This window comes from Saimiri boliviensis, chromosome 1, assembly GCF_048565385.1.
Source record: "Saimiri boliviensis isolate mSaiBol1 chromosome 1, mSaiBol1.pri, whole genome shotgun sequence".
In the NCBI taxonomy this organism is placed as follows: Eukaryota; Metazoa; Chordata; class Mammalia; order Primates; family Cebidae; genus Saimiri; species Saimiri boliviensis.
The window spans coordinates 9,577,014-9,598,862 of NC_133449.1; the positions used below are offsets into that span (position 1 = coordinate 9,577,014).

The following is a 21,849-nucleotide window of genomic DNA, read 5'->3' on the forward strand; positions in this document are numbered from 1 at the left end:
CCTGAGTGTCTTTTGCCGTCTTCGTTGTCTTGGTAAATGGCACTGCGTTCTACTTGCTGCTCACGCCAACAACCTTAGAATTATACTTGTGTTCTCATTTTCTTTCATGCTTTACATTGAATCTATCAGCAAATCCTTTGACTCTGCCTTTAAAATCTACCTAGAATCCCACCGTTTCTTATCAGCTGCAGTGCTACCACTCTAGTCCAAGTCCCAGTCTTGGCTTTCCTGGAAGAGTGGTCTTCTGTTTCTGCCCCCGCCCTTCCATAACTCCATTCTTCCCCATGGCAGCTAGAGTGACCTTTTAAAACACATAACTGAGGTCCTGTTGCTCCATGTTTTAAAACTCTCCAGAAACAACTTATACTTAGAATAAAATCCAAAGTACAAATCATGACTTGCAAAATTCTACATAATATGGTTTGTATTCTCTCTTCAGCATCATTCCCACCACTTTCCCTCACAAATTTCTGTTCTTATAAAGAAAAAGAGGTTTAATGGACTCAGAGATCCACATGGCTGGGGAGGCCTCAATGGCAGATTTACGTAGAAACTATATTATATAGCACCCCTTGATGCTGTCACCACAGGGGCCTTTTTGCGCTTCCGCAGTTCACTCGTGCTAATGTACTTGGTATTCTTCCCAACAACATTCTTAAGACTTACTTTCTGAATTAATTCAGGTCTCTGCTCAAATGTCACCTTCTCAATGAGGTTTCTCTGACTACCCATATAAAATAGCACATCTCTCTTCCCTTCCCATCACTCTGTATGACTCTACATTGCTATTCTTCTATGTAGCATCACTGTCTTGTCAATTGTAATTTTTTTTTTTTTTTTTTTTGAGATAGGGTCTCTCTACATTGCCCAGGCTGGTCTCACAATCTTGGGCTCAAGTGATCGTCCTATCTCATCCTCCCCAGTAGCTGGAATTATAGGTGCACACCATGGCACCTGGCTCTGCCAATTGTATTTCTTGTTTGTTTGTTTATTGGTCTGTCTCCCATTGCTAGAATGTAAGTTCTAAGAGAGATGAGACATTATTCACTGTCATTTCCTGAGACATAGAAGAGTGGCACAAAGAATGAGATGAATAAGTATCTGGTGAATGGATGAAGATACCATAATGTCACATGGTAGGGGATACCTGGAGGATGGGGATAGGAGGAGGTGCTGCTGCTCTAGCTAAAGGAGTTTTGGAGAGGCCTTGTAGAGAAGGGGCCGTGGAGTTTAGGCCAGAGTCAAAGCAGTTACACATCTTTTGCTGTGCATTATAATTGTATATCCCTTCCTTTATTTAAAAAATGATTTATGTTCCTATTAAAAAATACAAACAGTTCAAATCCCTCTTTTTTTTTTTTGAGACATAGTTTCACTCTTATCACCCAGGCTGGAGTGCAATGGTGTGATCTCGGCTCACTGCAACCTCTGCCTCCTGGGTTCAAGCTATTCTCCTGTGTCAGCCTCCCAAGTAGCTGGGATTACAGGCGTCCACTACCACACCCGGCTAATTTTTTGTATTTTTAGTAGAGACAAGGTTTTGCCATATTCGCCAGGCTGGTTTTGAATTCCTGACCTCAAGTGATATGCCTGCCTCAGCCTCCCAAAGTACTAGGATCACTGGTGCGAGCCACCACATCTGGCCCAAATCCCTCTTTAGAATCCTGTCCCATGCCATTCCCACAGATAACCCATGATTACATTTTTGGCTGATTTTATTCTAATCCTTCATTGCTTTTTATTGCCAAATTGCTCTTTGTAAAGATTTTATAACTAGTTTTAAGATACTTGTACTAGTCCATTTTCATACTGCTATGAAGAAATACCCAAGACTGGGTGATTTATACAGAAAAGGAGTTTTAATGGACTCACAGTTCCACATGGCTGGGGAGGACTCATGATCATGGTGGAAGGTGAAGGAGGAGCAAAGGCACATCTTACATGGCAGTGGGCAAGATGAGCGTGTGCAGGGGAACTACCCTTCATAAAACCATCAGATCTCCTGAGACTTACTCACTTTCATGAGAATAGCGCGGATAAAACCTGCTCCCATGATTCAGTTACTTCCCACCAGGTACCTCCCATGACACATTGGAATTATGGGACCTACAGTTTACAATGAGATTTGGGTGGGGGCAGAGCCAAACCATGCCAATATTTAAAATGCCTGTTTAAATTTTATGTTGTTTTTCATTTGTTGTTCAAATAAGTTACCTGGATTTTAAAAAAATCTCCATTTATCTCCTAAGAAACATCTGTCTGCTCTGGATCTCTGGATGGAGTTGAATACTCCCAACGAAAGGAGAAGGGAATCGTGAAGATGACCATGCCACAGACACTTGCCTTCTGTTATCTGTCCTTACTTTGGCAGAGAGAAGCAATAACGCTTTCAGATCTTTTGAGGTCAGCTGGACCTCTTGTACAATAATGTTTTTGCTGATTACTATATGAACTAAGAAGACAAACTTTGAATATTTTTATTTTTGTAAGAAGGCTTAACTTGAGGAAGGAACTAGAAAGGTTGAGTAGCCTGGATTCTGATTCTAAAATTCAATTCTCCCTGGGCTAGTAATTTATCTTCTTGATTTTTCTTATTTATATAGTAGAAATTATAGTACTTTACATACATGGGCTATTGGAAAGTTAATTATTTAATATAATGGTTTGAAGAGAAAAGTGACATTAAAGTACCTGAATAATATTAGTACATATTTTTTATTTCTAAAAAAAGATAAACAGATGATCTTTACATTAGCAAAATCGTTATTTGTAGTTATACAGAAGCATACATTGGTGTTAAGAGCTAAAATAGGTTGTTTGTGTTTATAAGGAAAAGTTGAAGACAAAACTGTTGGAAAGAAGGGTTATGTAGATAGTAAGCATTTATATTTCTCAGGATAATCTACATGGTTTTTTGGTTAATGAATACATTCCAGTATTATGTGTAAGAGTTTCTCATTTAATAGATGTGCCAAAGTTGTTAATGTGTTAGTTTTTTTCTCCTTGCTTTATATGTGTTCTGAATAGTAATATTTGGGTCTAATGAATGTATAGAGTGCTTTTAAGAGCACAAATTAGGAAGCAAACTGTTGGGTTTGAATCCTGTCTCTGCCACTTATTTATTATATGACCTTGAGTAAGTCATTTAATTTCTCTCTGCTTTTGTTTCCTCATTGGTAAAATGTGACTAATAATAACTACCTCATAGGGTTGTAACTACTTTCAATAATTAGTACCACATGGAAAGCACTTAGAGCTGTGTCCAGCACATAATAATAACTCAGTGCTCGTCATTATTGTTTTTGTTTTCATCATCACCACCATCATCATCATTATTGGCACAGCCCCTTTGATTAAATATAATGTCTCCAGTAAATGACGATAATGTCTTTGAATTTGGCCACATCAACCAAATAAAAATGCTTTCCTTGGATCTGATTAAGTCTACAAGAAGATAGCCCATGATTCAGTGAATTTTACTATTGATTTAAAAACTGATTTTGCTTTGTATGCCCCCATTGGGTGATCTCATCTTTTCCCAAGGCTTTAATTACCACTATATGCTGATGACTCCCAGATTTATATCTCTAGCCCAGACTTGTCTACCGAGGGCCAGAACCATAAAGTCATGTATACAGCTGCCTGCTGGACACAGCTACTTAGGTGTCTTTATGATATAAGAAAGCATGACTAGAGGTTCCTCATCTGTCTCCTTGATCCAGCTCCTTCTCCAGTGTTCTCTTTCTTAGTAAATGCCATCCACCCTGTTGCAGTCTATCTGGAAGCCTAGGAATCATCCTTGACCCTTTCCCTTCTTCGTACACCGCTGGTCATTATGTCCCCTCAGTTATATGTCCAAAAACTGACAGAACCATTCTACTCTGCATTTCCTTTCTCTCTGTCCTCTCTACCCTCATCTGGATTGCCTAACAGTCTCCCAGCTCAGCTCTGTGTCTGTCATCTTGTTGTGTCATTTCTGTCCATTTTCATCCTGATAACCAGAAGGATCTTACAAAAACATAAATCTAATCATGTCATTACAGCTAGATAAAGGGGCTAGCCAGCCTACCCTGGACAATCTCTAAGGGACTAACAGAACTCTCCTAGAAATCTAACAAGTCACATTTACCTGAAATTCTTCTCAGGGAGAATATTATATGTGGTTGGAAGAATGCGGGTAAGATACGACTCACATCCCTTCCTCTTTTCTCTTCTCTCTCTGTTTCCCTCTCCTCCCCCACCAAGGGGAATTCTAAAATGCCTTCAAGGAGATTAAATCTAGTTAGCTGGGGGGGCTTTTGTTTTGCTCTGTGGAATATACAAGTTTGGGAACAGAGCTTAGTTGCTTCAGGCAATAGGAGAAGAGACTGTCACAATTGATATTTTTTCTTTGCTTTTTCTCTCAGAAAGCTCTAAGTCATACATTCTCAAAACGTGGCCTCCTGACTTACAGCTTCAGTACCGCCTGGGAACTTGTTAGAAATGTGAATTCTTAGACCTATCCTACACCTTCTGAATCAGAAACTCTGGGGTAGGACCTGGTAATCTCTGCTTTAAAATAAGCCCTTCAGGGGATTCTTCTTTTTTCTTTTTAAATTTCGTCTTCTTTCTTTGTTTTTTTTTTTTTTTTTTTTTTTTTTTGTAGAGATGGGGTCTTGTGATGTTGCCCACGCTGATCTCGAACTCCTGGCCTCAAGCAAACCTCCTACCTTGGCTTCCTGCCTTGGCCTCCCAAAATGTTGGGATTGTGGCGTGAGCCACCATGCCTGGCTCAGTGCATTTTTATGGATGGTAGAGTTTGAGAACCACTGCCAAACTTTAAAAACATATTGAAAGAGCACTGGTTTTAAGGGAGTATGTTATTGCCTGGCCAAAATACCCACATATCTTAACACTGTGCAAGTCACTCCCTTTTTAAGTTCTCTAGCAGCATCCATAGTCCTTAGGATACATTCATTACCCTTCAGATAGCCTGTAAAGGACCCTGCCTACCTAGCAATAACAACATTAATAAATAAAAATAACCAGCATTTATTCATTCTGTAAATTTGTAGTGAATATCTACTATATGCAGGTGCTGTTCTTGGATCTAGAACCTTGTGATGCAGTTGTGAATCAATCACATAGGTCAAGTCCTTGCTCTCATGAATTTCAAGACCAGGGGAGGAAACGGATAAACAAATACATAAGTATGGTTGGCGCAAAGGTAATTGTGGTTAATGGCTCAAACTGCAATTACTTTTGCACCAACCTGATAAATAAGAAAATAATCTAGGCCGGGCGCAGTGGCTCAAGCCTGTAATCCCAGCACTTTGGGAGGCTGAGGCGGGTGGATCACAAGGTCGAGAGATCGAGACCATCCTGGTCAACGTGGTGAAACCCCATCTCTACTAAAAATACAAAAAATTAGCTGGGCATAGTGGCGCATGCCTGTAATCCCAGCTACTCAGGAGGCTGAGGCAGGAGAATTGCTTGAACCCAGGAGGCGGAGGTTGCGGTGAGCCGAGATCGCGCCATTGCACTCCAGCCTGGGTAACAAGAGCGAAACTCCGTCTCAAAAAAAAAAAAAAGAAAATAATCTGACACGGAAAGGCTATTCAGAAGATTGAAATAGGATGGTATGATAGAGAATGACTAGATGGCTACTTTAGATTGGTTCTTTGGGAAGGACTCACCAAGAAGGTAGCATTTAATCTGTACCTTAAATGAAAATAGAGCCAGTGTGAATATCAAGAGTACAGTAGTCCTGACTTATCCACAGAGGTTATGTTCCAAGACATTGGATACCTGAAAATGTAGATAGTGCAGAACCCTGTATACACTATGTTTTTTCTATGTGTACATTACTGTGATAAAGTTTAATTTATAAGTTAGGCATAGCAAGAGATTGGCAGCAATACCTAATAATAAAATAGAACAGTTGTTACAGTGTACTGGTACTACTACCCTTGAGCATCAAGGCTGTTATTAAGTAAACTATATGGGGTACTTGAATGCAAACACTGCAACACTCTGACAATAGATCTGAGCATGAGCCAACTAACTACAGCTAACACATCGGTGGGTAGCGTCTACAGCTTGGCTGTGCTGGACAAAGAGAGGGTTTGTATCCCGTGGGTCAGAGAGAGATGGCTTGAGATTTCATCATGCTCTTTAGAATGGCATACAATTTAACACGTATGACTCATTTATTTCTGGAATCATCCATTGTCTATTTTTAGACCACAGGTAGCTGAAACCATGCAACACAAAAAAGAGGATAAGGGGGGACTGCTGTGCTGGTGTTCCAAGTAGAGAGAGGTTGCCAGTGCCAAGCCCTAAAGCAGGAGCGGTGTGATGAAGGAGCAGAGGAGAGAGCTAGTGTGACCAGAGCCAGAGAATTCTAAGGCGGAGTAGGAGGATGAGGGTAAACAGATAGTCAGAGGCAGATAGCTGTCTTTGTAAAAACCAAGTTAGGAATTTGGATTATTAAAACTTGAGGTATAATTTATATATAAAAATTCACCCTTTAAAAATATACAATTCAGTGGTTTTCAATATGTGTACAAAGTTACAAAGTTGTGCAGTCTCTGTTTTCAGGACACAGCACTCCAGAAGAAAACTCATCCCCAGGAGGACTCCGGGTTTTAAGTGTGAGAGCAAGCCACTGGAAGGTTGCAGCGGTAGAGATAGGATCTGATTGGTGTTTTTAAAAGATAATTCAGGCAGCTGTAGAAAATGGGTTCTAGAAAGGGAAGGGTAGAAGCAAGGAGACCAGGTGGTCTTTTGCTATTTCTTCAGGCAAAATGATGGTGGCTTGAATTATGGCAGTGATCATGGTGACTGGGTTCAGGATCTGTTTTATAGGTAGACATGACTTTAATGCAGTGCTTTTTTCAGTGATCTGAGATGAAGGATGAGTTTCTTAAATTTCTCATCCAACATAGATTGAAACTTCAGAAAATTACATAATTATAAGTAGAGACAGTGTTTCCAGGGGACATGGCTAAAGTCTCTTGGTCAGGAGAGGCATATGGAATGCTTTTAGTCTATGCCAGTTTTTGTATCAACGTCGTGGATTGATCTAGAAAAGCAGCTGAAAATATCTAGGAAGGGAAATAGATTGTTCAGAACTTTGAGTAAGCAGCTTTTTTTTTGCTTTGAAAAATAAATACTTTTCTAAAAGGAAATTTAAAGTTAAAAAGAAAAAAAACAATGTTTTAAGAGGCTAAGAGCAGACTATTTATAAATGGTGAGAAACTGTTACAACTCCAGATGCCCAGGACCTGCTCTTTGAGGACATTTCTGCTTTCCCCAGGCAGGCCTCTCATTTATTCCTCTGCTGCTACAGAACTGAGTGTGCCTCTGTTGTGCTGCTTGAGACAGAGTCTGTACTGACTCAAGTTCAGGCTGTTTTTCTGACCTATTAGAGTGGGAGTACAGAGGACCCTTCATCTCTTACTTATCTCTGCAGACTCCTAACACTCACACAGTGCTGGCATATGTTATCACATGGGAGTGAAGACTACATAAATAATGAGCACATTAACATAGTGGAATACCTGGCAGTTTTGAAAGTGACAGATACGCATTACATCTTATATATAAAATAATCTTAAACCAAAAATATAGTTTCAAAATAATACAAATACCAATTACTGTGCATAAATACTATATAAACTAAATATACTAATAAAAACAGCTGGGAAGCTTTAACACCATTTTTATATAAATATTTAATTCTCAACTTTCAGTAGACTAAAAGTTAAAGAAAGCACATTTTTAAATTTGAAATTAAAGTTGAGCCTGGGCTTTGTGACTCATGCCTGTAATTCCAGCACTGGGAGGCCAAGGCGAGCAGATCACTTGAGGTTAGGAGTTCAAGATCAGCCTGGCCAACATGGTAAAACCCTGTCTCTACTAAAAAATTGGAAATTAGCTAGGCATGATGGTGGGCACCTGTAATTCCAGCTACTTGGGAGGAGGAGGCAGGAGAATCACTTGAACCCGGGAGGTGGAGGCTGCAGTGAGCTGAGGTTGTACAACTGCATTCCAGCCTGGGTGACAGAGTGAGACTGTTTCAAAAAAAAAAAAGTTGAATCAGTTTTGTCCTTTAAGTGCTACAAAGCTGAAAGCCAAATGTCAGCCCAGCTCTAGCAACAGCAGAGTCTTCAAAGCAGTGCATTTTGTGTACTTATTCCTGTCTTTAGCTCACTTTCCTTAATTTTCTTATTCGAAAAATCTTATGCATAGGTATACGTATATACTTGACATGGTTGCAAGACCCCCATTTCTCATTCTCAGTTCTCCTTTATTTTTCTTCTTAACATTTCACCCTATCTAACGTACTCTAGATTTCACGTATCTGTTTTGTATCTTTCTTTTCTCACTGGAATGTAAACTCCATAGGAACAAGAATGTTTTTCTGTTTCACTGCTGTTTCCCTGCAGCCTAGAATACTACTGGATATATAGTAGTCAATACATTGTTATTAAATTAATGAATTATAAATAAATATATTTGTCTATTTATATATATGTGTTATTTTCTTCAGACTCAATAATTGACTCAAAATATTGATCTGTGTACCAGGCATTGGGGTGGAATGGTGAGCAAACAGGCAAGATCCCTCCCCTTAATGGTTCTTTTATCAACAAACATCTACTGTGCACTATTACAGGTATTGGAGACAGAAGGGTAGGCAAGGGAGGTAGGCTCTCACAGAAAATGGGGATCAAGGTAGATCTCCTTGAAAGTGATTTATGTGTAGGAGCCTATCACATGAGGGGAGCTAGGGATACAGGGAATGCCATGTTGGAAAGGCTGGTAGTGAACTAACAGGTAAAAGAGACACTTCTTGGACACTTTTTTTTTTTTTTATAACAGAATCTCACTCTATTGCCCAGGCTGGAGTACAGTGATGTGATCATGGCTCACTAGAGCCTCAAACTCCAGGGCTCAAGCATTCCTGTCTCTACCTCCGAAATAGCTAGGGCTGCAAGCATGTGCCACTGTGCCCAGCCCTTCTTAGACATATTTAATCTGTTTAGTCAGGAACTTAAGAGAATCATTCAGTAATTGGCTAAATAGTCCAACGTACAGGTAAAGAGAATAATAGATATGATCAGATTTATCATCCTTAAAAATATGCGAGAAATAGAATATGCTTAACTACTTCTTATCCTTGTCTTTGAATTAAGAGATTTTCTTTTTTTTTTTTAAATTGCATTTTAGGTTTTGGAAGAGATTTTCTTAAAGCATTTACTCTGCTATATCAGTATATAGCTGTCATTAAAACTTTTTCTTTTTAAAAATGCAGATTTGTTGAAGAGGACCATATTCCTTACATAAATGCTTTTCAGCATTTTCCAGAACAGATGAAATTATATGGGCGTGACAGAGGAATCTTTGGTACAGAGGTAAGTTATTCTCATTTCTACTTTCTAGTCTCTAATAAGAAAAGAGTATGGTGATTTCTATTTTTTGCTTGACTTATTATTTGGTGTTGGGGCTTTTAAAAATGTAATCTGGCTTTATGTTCTATTCAAATATGGAATATCAGTCATAATTTAATGAAGAGTAGAATTGTTTTTTATTTTCCTGTGTGGATTTCTCTAATCCTTTAGATTATTCTCAAAATATAGCTATAGTATGATATGTTGAGACTAAACTTGAGAACTTTTATGTAGAGAGCTTTAGGTAATTTCAAAAAAAATTTTTTTAAATAAAAGATGTGTTTTGTGTTGTTATTTGCACACTATATTGCTATGGAGGAAAGAGAAGAAAGTTATTACCATGTTTCTAAAGGCACTATTTTAAGTTCTTCACTTACGTTAGTTTATCTTTTCCTAGATCTGTTTTCCGATGTCTCCAGTGGAAGGATTTCTGTCCTTTGATTATGAGTTTATGTCACTATGGATGATACTTAAAGATTATCCCCCTTGGTTCTCATCAGAAGTTTTTTGGTGTACTAAATATTAAATGCTTTCCTCTTTTCACCTACTTAAGGAATTATTTTCATAGAACTTCATGACCTTGACATTGTTGGCAGTGTAAGAGTCATTTGTTGAGTGCTGTTTAACAGTGGCCTGACTTTGATGAAAAGTAACTTCTATTCAGATATCCATCCTTGGATGTTCAACTTAATGTGGAGGTGTGTCCCTTTCCAGCCTGTCAGTGTTCATATAATGCAGACACAAAGTGAAATTGCAAATTTTGTGAAAGTTTCAGCATGAAATATGTTCTGTTTGAAATTAATGTAGGAAAAGTGCTTGCAAATCCATTGACAAACACAGATCTGACAGAATTAGAGAATATATCATTGAAGAAGAGAAAATCAATAATGATGATGGCACAGTAGGTGCTTAAAGCATTAAGAGTGCTCCTGGCAGAGCTCGTAGAGCCCCTGAGTATTTTGTAAAGTAATTCTCTTTGTAGTTATGCTATAATATCAAAGGCAATAGGAAGGATGTCATATTTGTACGGGATCTTGGGGGTGCTTTTTTTCTGGCTGGAAGCCTTTGTGGCTGGTGATACCTTTGCCCAAGTTTTGCTTGGGCCCACTAGGCTCATTTCACCCACGCCGCCTGGCAGGCTGTGCTTGGCACACACTACCTGCCTGGTTCTCATGCCTGCCAAGGGCAAGTCAGGCATGGAATGGTGATGGATATCTGAGCAATCGTGGGGTCTGGCCATGGCGCACAGTCAGACATGCCACCTGCTGCAGCAAGGCAGGCAGCTCCAGGTGCCAGCATGGTTGCAAGGTCTCAATGAAGCTGTGGCCAGACCAGTCACATTGCAAGCAGTTTCTGCGGCTGGTACTGGGGAACATGGTGGTGCCTGGGAGCTTGGAGATGCCAGGAACCACAGGGCCTCAAAGAGGGAGCCACAGCCTTGGCTCAGGGAGCTCCCGGGTCTGGACTCCCCGAAGGGCCACAGCTCATCTTTCCTTCTCTTTGCCCACAGCATGGCGAGCAAGGGGCATGTCTCGGCCCTGTTTGTGTTACAACTGTTTTAGCCTTGCCATTCTGTGGGTCCCGAGTTCATGTCCTGCAACCAGGAAGAATGAGGTACACTGATAAGTAGAGGGTGAGCAAACTGAAGAGGAGCTTTGTTGAGTGATAGAACAACTCAGTCTCCCACAGAGGGCAGCTCCTTTCTGCAGGCAGTGTGTCCTGATGAGTGTTGAGATCCTAGTAGAAAGGAGACTCTGGATTGGACAGCTCCTCTCTGCAGGCAGATCATCCCGTCATTTCCTCAGTTCTCAGCAGAAAGAAGGCCCTGGAGCAGGTTACTTCTCTCTAAAGCTAGCCATCCCTTCTGAGTTGGGGCAGGAGCTCCCCAGGTGCCACTGCAGCCACCCAAGCCACAGCTGTGGACCTGGGCATCCATGTGCTCTAAGGACAGCCTGCCTGCAGACAGGAGCTGCCCACTCCAAAGGAGCTGTCACTCATAGTGACCCACATGCTAACTCAGTCCAAATTCTGCCAGTATTTAATAACCTGAGATAAAAAGTGTTGTGGTATGTTTCATGCCATACAGCTGTATTTGTAGTTATCCATTTCCTTCTGGCTCAGTGCTCCAAAATGAGTACTTATAGAGGTATAGTGTAACAAATTCTTACTGCATCTTCATAGAACCTGTTTAAGGGTTTGAAGAACTAAGATAGTGAGAAGGGCAGAAAAGTCGGCAAATAGGCTAAAAGATGATACAATGAGCAAAAAGCCTAAACACTGTAGTTCTAAGTCAGACTACCATCTGTGTGACCTTGGCAAGGCATTCTGTCTTTCTGAGGTGTCTGCTTATATGTAAAATTGGGATATCAGCTAAACTATTTATCATGCAGAGGTTTAGCAGGGATCACATGAGATCACAGATGTGAAAGAACTTTTGTAAACTATACATGACACAAATAGAAGGTGGCACTGGTACAGAAAGAATAATTGATTCTCCACATGAAAAACTATAAAGGATATTGTATAAATGTAATTAATTAATGGTTTATTTTGAATTAGATTTTTAAACCGAAACTGATTTCACCCTCAGAACAACTTGAGTGGGAGCAATTTCAATAGATTTGGAGAGCAGAAAGCAAGCTTGGACATTTGCTTCCCTAACTCTAGGTATATGTCTTTATGTCCTCATGGTTATTCAGTTTTCCTAGAGCGACCAGTAAAACTAAGTTATCGCTTTTGCATTAGCTATCAGCTTTGTCTTGGTTAATAAAAATTTCTTTCTTCTGTATCTCTCCCTTCTTTCTCCCCACCTCCCCTTCCTTCCCTCCACTTTCCCCTTTTCTCTCTTAATTTCCAAAAATTCTCAGAGACATTCACTACTCAATTTTTGCTTAGTTAAGGTTATTTGTATGTTTTGCTAGTGCCTGAAATCATCATGTTGTTATCTTTAACTCACTAACCAAGTTATAAGCTTCTCAGGAACAGACACCAGAATACTTTATGTAGAATCATGGAATATTAAAGTTGGAGGGAAATTTAGAAGTCATTTAGTCCAATTTTCTTATTTTTCCAATAAGGAAACAAATCTAAGAAGAAATATGCCTTTGGAATAAGTAAACCTATTGTTCATTAGGGTTTTTCCTGAGTATTATTTGAGATAATATATTCAAAATGCAGACATATTGCAGATATTCAAATGGCAGTAGGCTCCCTTCCATACCCTAGGCTGAAAAAACGTTTCCCCCAAGATAGGGATTAAGAGGACAATCAAGCTGCTTGGATAAAAAAAAAAAAGATACCATTTTGGAAAATAAAGTTTTCATTTTAGATTCTGTTAACTTTTTTTTTTTTTTTTTTTTTTTTGAGATTCTGTTAACTTTTGAATGTGTTCATTTCTAGGGTTTCTCTTCATCTGTAATCCAGTGCTCTACTTACTGAGCTATACCTTGTCCTTCATTTCTAGGTTTTCTCAAATTAGGTTCCAGGAGGCCCATGGATATGGGAAAGGATAATGTATCTTGTTTCTCATGATGATATTATTTTATAATTTCGGTTACCATATATTCAACTTTTTGCAAAGGATATCATTTCCTGCACTGAGTTTACAGTATATGCTTGTAAATGGCATCTAACCGATAATTTCCTTTTTAAGAAGTTTAGTTTTCTAAACTTTAGTTTTAGTTTTTAGTTTTAGTTTATTTTCAATATACTCACATAGACACTCAAATTTCACAGTTTAAAAGTAATTATTTTCAAAAAATTTATTTTCTGTGTTCTTTCAAATAGTAATAGATCCCATTATTACTAAATGTTTAGGGGACTGCAAGAGAGAGTGATAATGCACCAAATTAAAAGACTGTTTCTGTAATAGCCACTGTGACTTACATTTCCCAGAAGCCTAGCATGTGCCTTTAGTTAAGATTTACATTACCAGCTGGGCACAGTGGCTAACACCTGTAATCTCAGCACTTTGGGAGGCCGAGGCAGGTGGATCACAAAGTCAAGAGATCGAGACCATCTGGCCAACATGGTCAAACCCTGTCTCTACTAAAAATACAATAATTAGCTGGGCATGGTGTTGCACGCCTGTAGTCCCAGCTACTTGGGAGGTTGCAGTGAGCGGAGATTGCAGTGAGCTGAGATTTCACCACTGCACTCCAGCCAGGTAACAGAGTGAGACTCTATCGCAAGAAAAAGAGAAAAAGATTTACATTGCCCACTTATGAGCAGTGTGATTAGAAGTGCCTACAACTATAATAGTTGCATTTATTTCTGATGGCGATTCAAGATTTCAATCTGAAATATTATTTTCTTAGTATTGTATCACATCTAAACTGTTTTCTTCCTCTTTTAAATTTTAACAATTTGAGACAAGTTTTGTAAATTAAGAGATGAAAGGAGTTATGTTTATTTGATCTGAAACCATTCAAATACTAATTTTTACTCATCCTATCAATTACTGAGAGAAGAGTTTTGAAGTCTCCAACTATGATTGCAACTTTTTCTTTCACATCCTAATCAGTTTTTGCTTGGTTACTGGAGCTCTTTTACTAGGTGTGTAACATTTATAGTATTTTGTCTTCTTGATAAATTGACTCATTTATCATTATCTAATGTCACTTTTTTTTCCTGATGCTATTTCTTGTTTTTACATCTACTTGTCTGATACTAATATAGCCACTCCAAGTTTTTTTAAATTGATGTTTGCACAGTATATCTTTTTTCAATCTTTTATTTTTGACCTATCTGTGTCTTTATATTTAAAGTGGTTTTCTGTAGTTATTATGTCACTGGGTGTTGATTTTTAAACATCTAATTGATAATCTCTGCCTTTTAATTTGTGTGTTTAAGCCATTTACATTTGATATAATTATCAATATAGTTGGTTTTGAATTTACCATCTTGCTATTACTTGTCTCATCTGTTTTTTTGTTGTTTTTTTTTCCTTTTTTCTTCTTTTCCTGCCTTCTTTTGGATTTAAGAATTTTTTTTTTTTTTTTTTTTTTAAGGGTAGGGTTTTATTCTGTCACCCAGGCTGGATTACAGTGGCATGATCATAGCTCAGTGTAACCTCAAACTCCTGGGCTTAGGCACTCCTCCTGCCTTAGCCTCCCTAGTAACTAGGACTATGAGCACATACCACCATAGCCTGCTAATTAAAAAACAAAAACAAAAACAAAAACAAAAAAACTTCTTATAAACAAGGGTCTTGTCATGATGCCCAGGCTTAATTAAGAATATTTTTATAATTTCATTTTATCTCCACTACTGATTTATTAACTATACCTCTTTGTTCCCTTTCTTTTGTGATTGACTAGGGTTTACAGTATTCATCTTTACCTTTTCTCAGTCTACCTCAACTGATAATATGCCGTTACTTGTATAGGGTAAGACCCTTACAACAGAATACTTCCACTTCCTTCCTCCCATCCTTTAGTGTCAAACATTTCACTTCTACCTTATTATAAGTCCCATAATGCATTGGGAATTTTTTTGTTCCTGTAAGCAGTCATTTATCTCTTCAAGAGATTTAAAATGAGAAAAGTCATTTTTTATTTACCTGTGTATTTTCCATTTCTGATAATCTTTTCATTTAGATCCCTATTTCTGTCTAAAAAAAAGTCCTTTAACATTTCTTTTAGTACAGATCTGCTAGCAATGAATTATTGTGGCTTTTCTTGTTCTTAAAAAAAAGTCCTAACGTTGCCTTAATTTTTGAAAGATATTTTCAGTAGGTATAGAATTCTGGGTTCATACCTTTTTTTCACTACTTTAAAGATGTCATTACATTGTCTTCGGGCCTAATTTCTGATGTCAATCTGCTATAATTCTTATCTTTACTATTCTCTATGTAATGTGCCTTTTTTCCCTTATCTGCTTTTTAAGATTTCTCTTTATCACTGGATTTCACCAATTAGATTATTATGTGCTTTGTCACAGTGCTCTATGTTTCTTCTGCTGGGTTTTGTTTGTTGTTTTAATTTTTTTTTTTTTTTTTTAAGACAGTGTTTTGCTCTTGTTGCTCAGGCTGGAGTGCAGTGGTACGAACTCAGCTAACTGCAACCTTCGCCTCCAGGTTCAAGTGATTCTCTTGCCTCAGCCTCCCGAGTACCTGGGATTACGGGCATGCGCCACCACACCTGGCTAATTTTGTATTGTTGTTGTTAGCAGAGACAGGGTTTCACCATGTCAGCCAGGCTGGTCTTGAGCTCCTGACCTCAGGTGATCCACCCACCTCGACCACCCAAAGTGCTGGGATTACAGGCGGGAGCCACTGCACCCAGCCTTCTGCTTGGGTTTTATTTACCTTAGATTTATGGGTGTACAGTTTTCAACAATTTGGGCATTTTTCATCCCTTATTTCTTCAAATTATTTTGGCCTCCCCTTGCTTTTTTCTGGAGCACTAATTACATGTTAGACCGCTCGATATTGTATCATAGCTCCCTGAGGCTTTTGCTTCTTTTTATTTTTCCAGTCTTTCTGCTTAGTTTGTTTTCTTTTGATAATTTCTATTGTTATATCTTCAAATTCAGTGATCTTCTTGAATATCTTTTAATACGTTGTTAAACCCATTCAATATGTTTTTCATTTCAGATACTGTATTTTTCATTTCTGGAACTTCAATTTTAGTCTTATTTCTTCTCTTTCTCTTCTCATTATATTCTTGTTTTCTTTTATATTCTTGACTGTATTGACAATATTTGTAATAGATGTTTTAAAACCCTAGTCTACCAATCCCATTGTCTTTGTTATTTCTGGGTCTGTCTCTATTGATTGGTTATGTATCACATTTTCCTGCCCCTTTGCATGTCTGGTATTTTTTATTGGATGCAGTCATTGTAAATTTTACATTGTTGAGTGCTAGATTTTTTGTTCTAGTATATAATTAAGTAACTTGAACAGTTTAATCTTTTGGAAGCTTGTTTTTAAGTTTTGGTGTGCGTGGTTTGGTGTTAATAGTCTCTTTTTCTGGATATTTTAGCCTCACTACTAAGGGACATCCCTACTAAAGATTCTACCCAATGCACCTGGTATTACAAAGTCTCAGCACTTTGGCTGTTTCCTTCTTTGAGCTTTGGAAATTGTTTGATCTACTGCTTTTCTGTTTTTTTTTTTTTTTTTTTTTTTTTTTGCCTGGCCTCAGATATTTTCTCATATATGCACATATTGATACTCAGCCAGACACATGAGAGGTCCCCTTTACAGGTATCTGGATCTCTCTGTCTATGCATTTTATCCTTTCTGGTACTCGGCTTGCAAATTTTAGCCACCTCAGCTTCTGGGAGCTCCAGTCTTTCTCCTCAGCTCATCAAGACCACTTAGCTCTGTTTCACTTCCCACTGTTGCTCTGCAGTTTGGAAACTGCCTCAAGGCAGTAAGCTGGAGCCATTTGTTTCTCTTCTCTTAGGGATTAGTGTCCCATGCTGTCTGTTGTCCAATGCTTGAACTGTTCTTTCGTGTATTTTTTCCAGTTTTCTGTTGGATATAGTGGAAGATCAATTCCCATAGTCATTAGTCCTTCATGGGCAGACACAGAAGTGTTGTGAATACTAGTTTTTAGACATTTAGAAATAGAGTCAGTATTCAGATGCTTTTTAGATGTTACCTAAGAAATTGTAGTCTTTATTCATGAATATTGTCAGTAATCTGATCTTTGCTTAAATCTTTTTTCCTAAATAAACCATGTTATTGCTTGCCATAGTAATAATCCCTTTTGTTGACCTATTTTTTTCTTTTCTGAAGTAATATTGTTTTTAATTGACAAATTATAATTATATACATGTATGGGGTACAGTGTGATTTGCAATATGTATACCATGTGAAATGATTAAATCAAGCTAATTAACTTATCTGTCACCTAACCTATCATTTTTATGGTGAGACACTTGAAATTTACTCTATTATTTTAAATTATACAATACAGTAATGTGCTGTATAACTGTTTCAGTCAACAGTGGATCACATACAATGGTGGTCCAATGAGATTGTAATGGAGCTGAAAAATTTCCGTCACCTAATGATGTAGCCTTCATAACCTCTTAGCAAAACATATTACTCGTGAGTTTCTGGTGATGCTGCTATGAACAGACCTGTGCTTCCAGTGGTATAAAAGTATAGCATAGGCCGGGCGTGGTAGCTCAAGCCTGTAATCCTAGCAGTTTGGGAGGCCAGGGTGAGTGGATCACCAGGTCAAGAGATCAAGACCATCCTGGTCAACATGGTGAAACCCTGTCTCTACTAAAAATACAAAAAATTAGCTGGGCATGGTGGCACGTGCCTGTAATCCCAGCTACTCAGGAGGCTGAGGCAGGAGAATTGCCTGAACCCAGGAGGCGGAGGTTGTGGTGAGCCGCGATCGTGCCATTGCACTCCAGCCTGGGTAACAAGAGCAAAACTCCATCTCAAAAAAAAAAAAAAAAAAAGTATAACATACACAATTATGTACGGTACAGAATACCTTTTTAAAATTACTTTCCCATTTCTTTTATTCCCCCAACTTTATTTCCCTCTAAGGTATAAGAATTTTTTTGGTATGCTTAATTTTTTAACTGATACATGATATATGTATCTATTTCTGCGGTACATGTGATAATATATTTATATCATTTGGAATACACAATACATGATAATAACTGTGTTACTGTTGCTGGGGTTGTGTATTTGCTAAACTTTCAATCATTACTTTAGAGTGTACTTTTTCTACTTATTAAAAAAAAAGTTAAGAACCTGAGGCAGGTTCCTCAGGAGTTATTCTGGAAAAAGGCATCGTTGTCACAGGAGACGACGGCCCTGTGTGTGCTATTGCTCCTGCGCCATGCAGGCCTGGGCTAATGTGTATGTTTGTGTTTTAGTGTTTAACAAAAAAATTTAAAAAGTAAAAAGATACAAATTTTTAAATAGAAAAAAGCTTATGGAATAAGGATATAAAGAAAGGAAACATATTTGTACAGCTGTACAGTATATTTGTGTTTTCACCTAGGTTTTATTACAAGAGTCAAAAAGTTTAAAATTTTTTTAAGTTTTATAGAAAAAAATACAGTAAGATGATTTGTAACTGAAGAAAGAAGACTTTTTTAATATAAATTTTGTGTAGCCTAAGTGTATAGTGTTTGTGTAGTGTGCAGTAATATTGTAAGCCTTCACATTCTCTCACCACTTAGTGGCTCACCCAGAGCAACTTTCAGTCTTGCAAGCTTCATTCGTGGTAAGTGCCCTATAGAGGTGTACAGCTTGTTTATACCATATTTTAGCTGTACCTTTTTATGTTTAGATACATAAATACTTAGCATCATGTTACAGTTGCTTACACTGTTCAGCACGTAACATGCAGTACATGTTTGTAGCCTGGGAGAAATAGGCTATGGCATATAGCCTAGGTGTGTAGTGGGCTGTACTAGTTTAAGTACAGTCTTCACATAATGAAATTGCCCAGTGATGCATTTCTCAGAAGGTATCTCTGTCATTAAGCTATGCATGACTATCCATTATTGATTACAGTCACTGCTGTGCAGTAGATCTCAAAACCTGTTCCTTCCGTCTTCTGAAACTTTGTACCCTTTAACCAACAACTCCCCATTCCCTCCCTTCTCAGCTTCACCCAGCCTTAGATACTACATATAAGTGAGATCATGTAGTATTTGTCTTTCTGTGCCTGGCCTATTTTACTTAGCATAATGTCCTCCAGGTTCACCCATGTTGTCGCAAATGACAGAATTTCCCTTTTAGTTTAAAGCTGAATAGTTTCCCGTTCTATACATGTGCTACATTTTCTTTATCCATTCATCCATCAATGGACACTTAGGTTGATTCCATATCTTGGCTTTTGCGAATTATGCTGCAGTGAACCCCTTCATCATACTGATTTTGATTTATTTGGATATATACCCAGAAGTACGATTGCTGGATCATACGGTAGTTCTATTTTAAGTTTTTTGAGGGACCTCTATTTCATTTCCATGATGGCTATGGTGACTTACATTCTCACCAACAATGTGCAAGAGTTCCCTTTTCTTTGCATCCTTGCCAGCAGTTATCTTTCATCTTTTTAAATTAATGTCGAGTGAAGGGACAGGATCAGAAAGCAGAGAGACTTCTTAGAGATTTTGGTGGAAAGATAAGTATAGAAAATAATATGAGATTATGTCTTGGTAACAACCACTGCACTTTTTTTTACTTACATCTTGGAGCGCACTTTAAAAAAATTATTTTGGAATAATTTTAGATTTATGGAAAAGTTGCAAAACTAAGAATAGTACAAATATATGGGATATAGACCCATATTTCCTGTACCCAGATTTAACTGTTGTCAGCATTTTATCCCATTGTTTGATCATTTGTGCCATTTTCCGTATCTATCTACCTACCTACCTGTGTATCTGTGTAATTTTATTTCTGAATCATTGATTATAAGTTATGTTCATCCTGGTCCATTACTCCTGAGTACTTTAGAAGACTGAAACAAGGTAGCCAAGTAATGAAAAAATAAGCCAAACAAAACCAGAAACAATCTAAATGTCTATCAACAGGAAAATGGATAAAATATGATATAGTCATATAATGGTACATTAAACAGCTATGAAAATTAATGAACTGCAGCTACAAGCAACATGAATGAACCTAAGAAACATTATATAGAGTGTGAAAGGCAAAGCTCAGGCTAGACATGGTGGCTTGCCTGTATTCTCAGCTACTGGGGAGGCTGACAACAGAAGATTGCTTGAGCCTTGGGAGGTCAAGGCTGCGGTAAGTTATGATCATGCCACTGCACTCCAGCCTGGATGACAGAGCAAGACCCTGTCTCAAATAATAATATTAACTTTAAAAAAGGGCAAAGCTCAGAAAACTACATACTATGGTATAATACCATCTTTTTAAAAGGCAAGTTAACAATGAGCAAAATTCAGTGAACTAGTTACCTCTGGAGTGGGAAACAGAGGGCTGGGGTAGGGAAGAAGTACACTGGTAGATACAACAATATTGATAATGTTTTAGTTCTTAAGTCAGGTAATGGATTCATAGGTTTTTATTATTATCATGCTTCGTAGCTTACAGATATGTTTGATGTATTCGCTTGCATTTTTCAAAATTTTGAAGACAGCTAAAGGATGTCATCTAAATAGAATTTATAAAAGAGGAGTAAAAGGCAGTTTTTCATGCATGGTTTGTTTGTATATGTCTTACATCCCTAACTAAAAGTGTAAATTAATTGAGCATAAAGACCATATTTAGTGCTACTATTTTGTTATCTGTATTATAGATTCCATAAGACCTACTATAATTTGTATACAAAATAAGGACTCAGTCTGTGTTTATTGATTACATGATTTGAAATAGCTATAAAACAGTAAGTTTAAATACTTTATTTTCAGAAAAATTCAAATTAATCTGTTGGGGAGTTTTTCTCACATAGGTAGGAAATTTCCAGACTGCTTCTGATGCATTTATTACACAGTATATCAGAAGGCCACTAAATAGTGGCATTTGGTTAAGAGAAATTTAAAGAAAAAAACATTCTGTTAAATTTTAGTGGTAAATATATAAGAGATATAACTTCTTCTTGTAAGCAAGGACATTTAAAAATTAAGAGGTACGGGTGTGTCAGTATCACTCATGAAAAACTTAGCAGTTCATATTCTTACCAGTGTACTGAAACCAATAATGAATTACTCAGGCTAGAAAATGTATCTGAGGCTGCATTTATATTTCTTTTAGAATCATACCTCATGTTTGCTAAGGGAAGCCGATAATTTTGTGTGGATTACCTGTGATTTTGTTTCATCCTGGGCCAGTATGCCCCAGTACCCAGCATGCCCGGGGCTTTCTTCACATCTCCCTCTCAGAAGGAGAGAATGGGAACTTGGTTTTACACTCACCTAAACTAAATTCCGAGTAATGGCCAAGGTAAATCTTCTGCAACACTGATCACATAACCCTTCCAAAGTCAAACTGAAGTTATTTTGCGATTATCTATTCTTCTGGATACCATCTTTTAAACTTCATTACTACAGATATGTGAAATTGGAACCTGGCTATGCAACAATCAGCAGAGTGTTTGCAGAACAGACACATATTAAGGAGGACTCCAGTAGGTTTTTACCAGCTCTGATCCTGGGGCCAAAACAAATTATTGTCTCCTGTTCAGTTGGCAAATCCTCATTGGTCACCAGTTCATAATTTTGTACTTGTTCATAAGGTTTGTGTTTGTCTGTGCAAGTTGGCAACATGTTTCTAAAAAGAGCTCTTGCTGGCAGTTCAAATGGTTAAAAAAAAAAAAGAATAATAAACTAAAAAGGTCTCATCCTCAGGGCCAAGACTATATTTCACGTAAAGCAATATGTTCACCACGAACTCCAAGAAGACTAGATTTTGAACATAAAAAAATATTATTTGTTATTGGGCACGGTGGCTCATGCC

The 21,849-nt window shown here is 37.8% G+C and overlaps 1 protein-coding gene across 4 annotated transcripts in view; it reads left to right on the top strand.

Moving 5' to 3' along the window:
- The window catches only part of TAF1B (TATA-box binding protein associated factor, RNA polymerase I subunit B), an 81,342-nt gene that overhangs the window by 25,556 nt on the left and 33,937 nt on the right, over window positions 1-21,849 (top strand). For 3 of the 4 annotated variants that reach the window (XM_003927222.3, XM_010337948.3, XM_074393886.1), the window contains exons 7-8: window positions 2,250-2,403; window positions 9,299-9,398. In XM_003927222.3, coding sequence (XP_003927271.1) covers window positions 2,250-2,403; window positions 9,299-9,398 — 254 coding nt within the window. The remainder of the gene's footprint in view (window positions 1-2,249; window positions 2,404-9,298; window positions 9,399-21,849) is intronic. The other variant, XM_074393893.1, reaches the window with a different exon arrangement.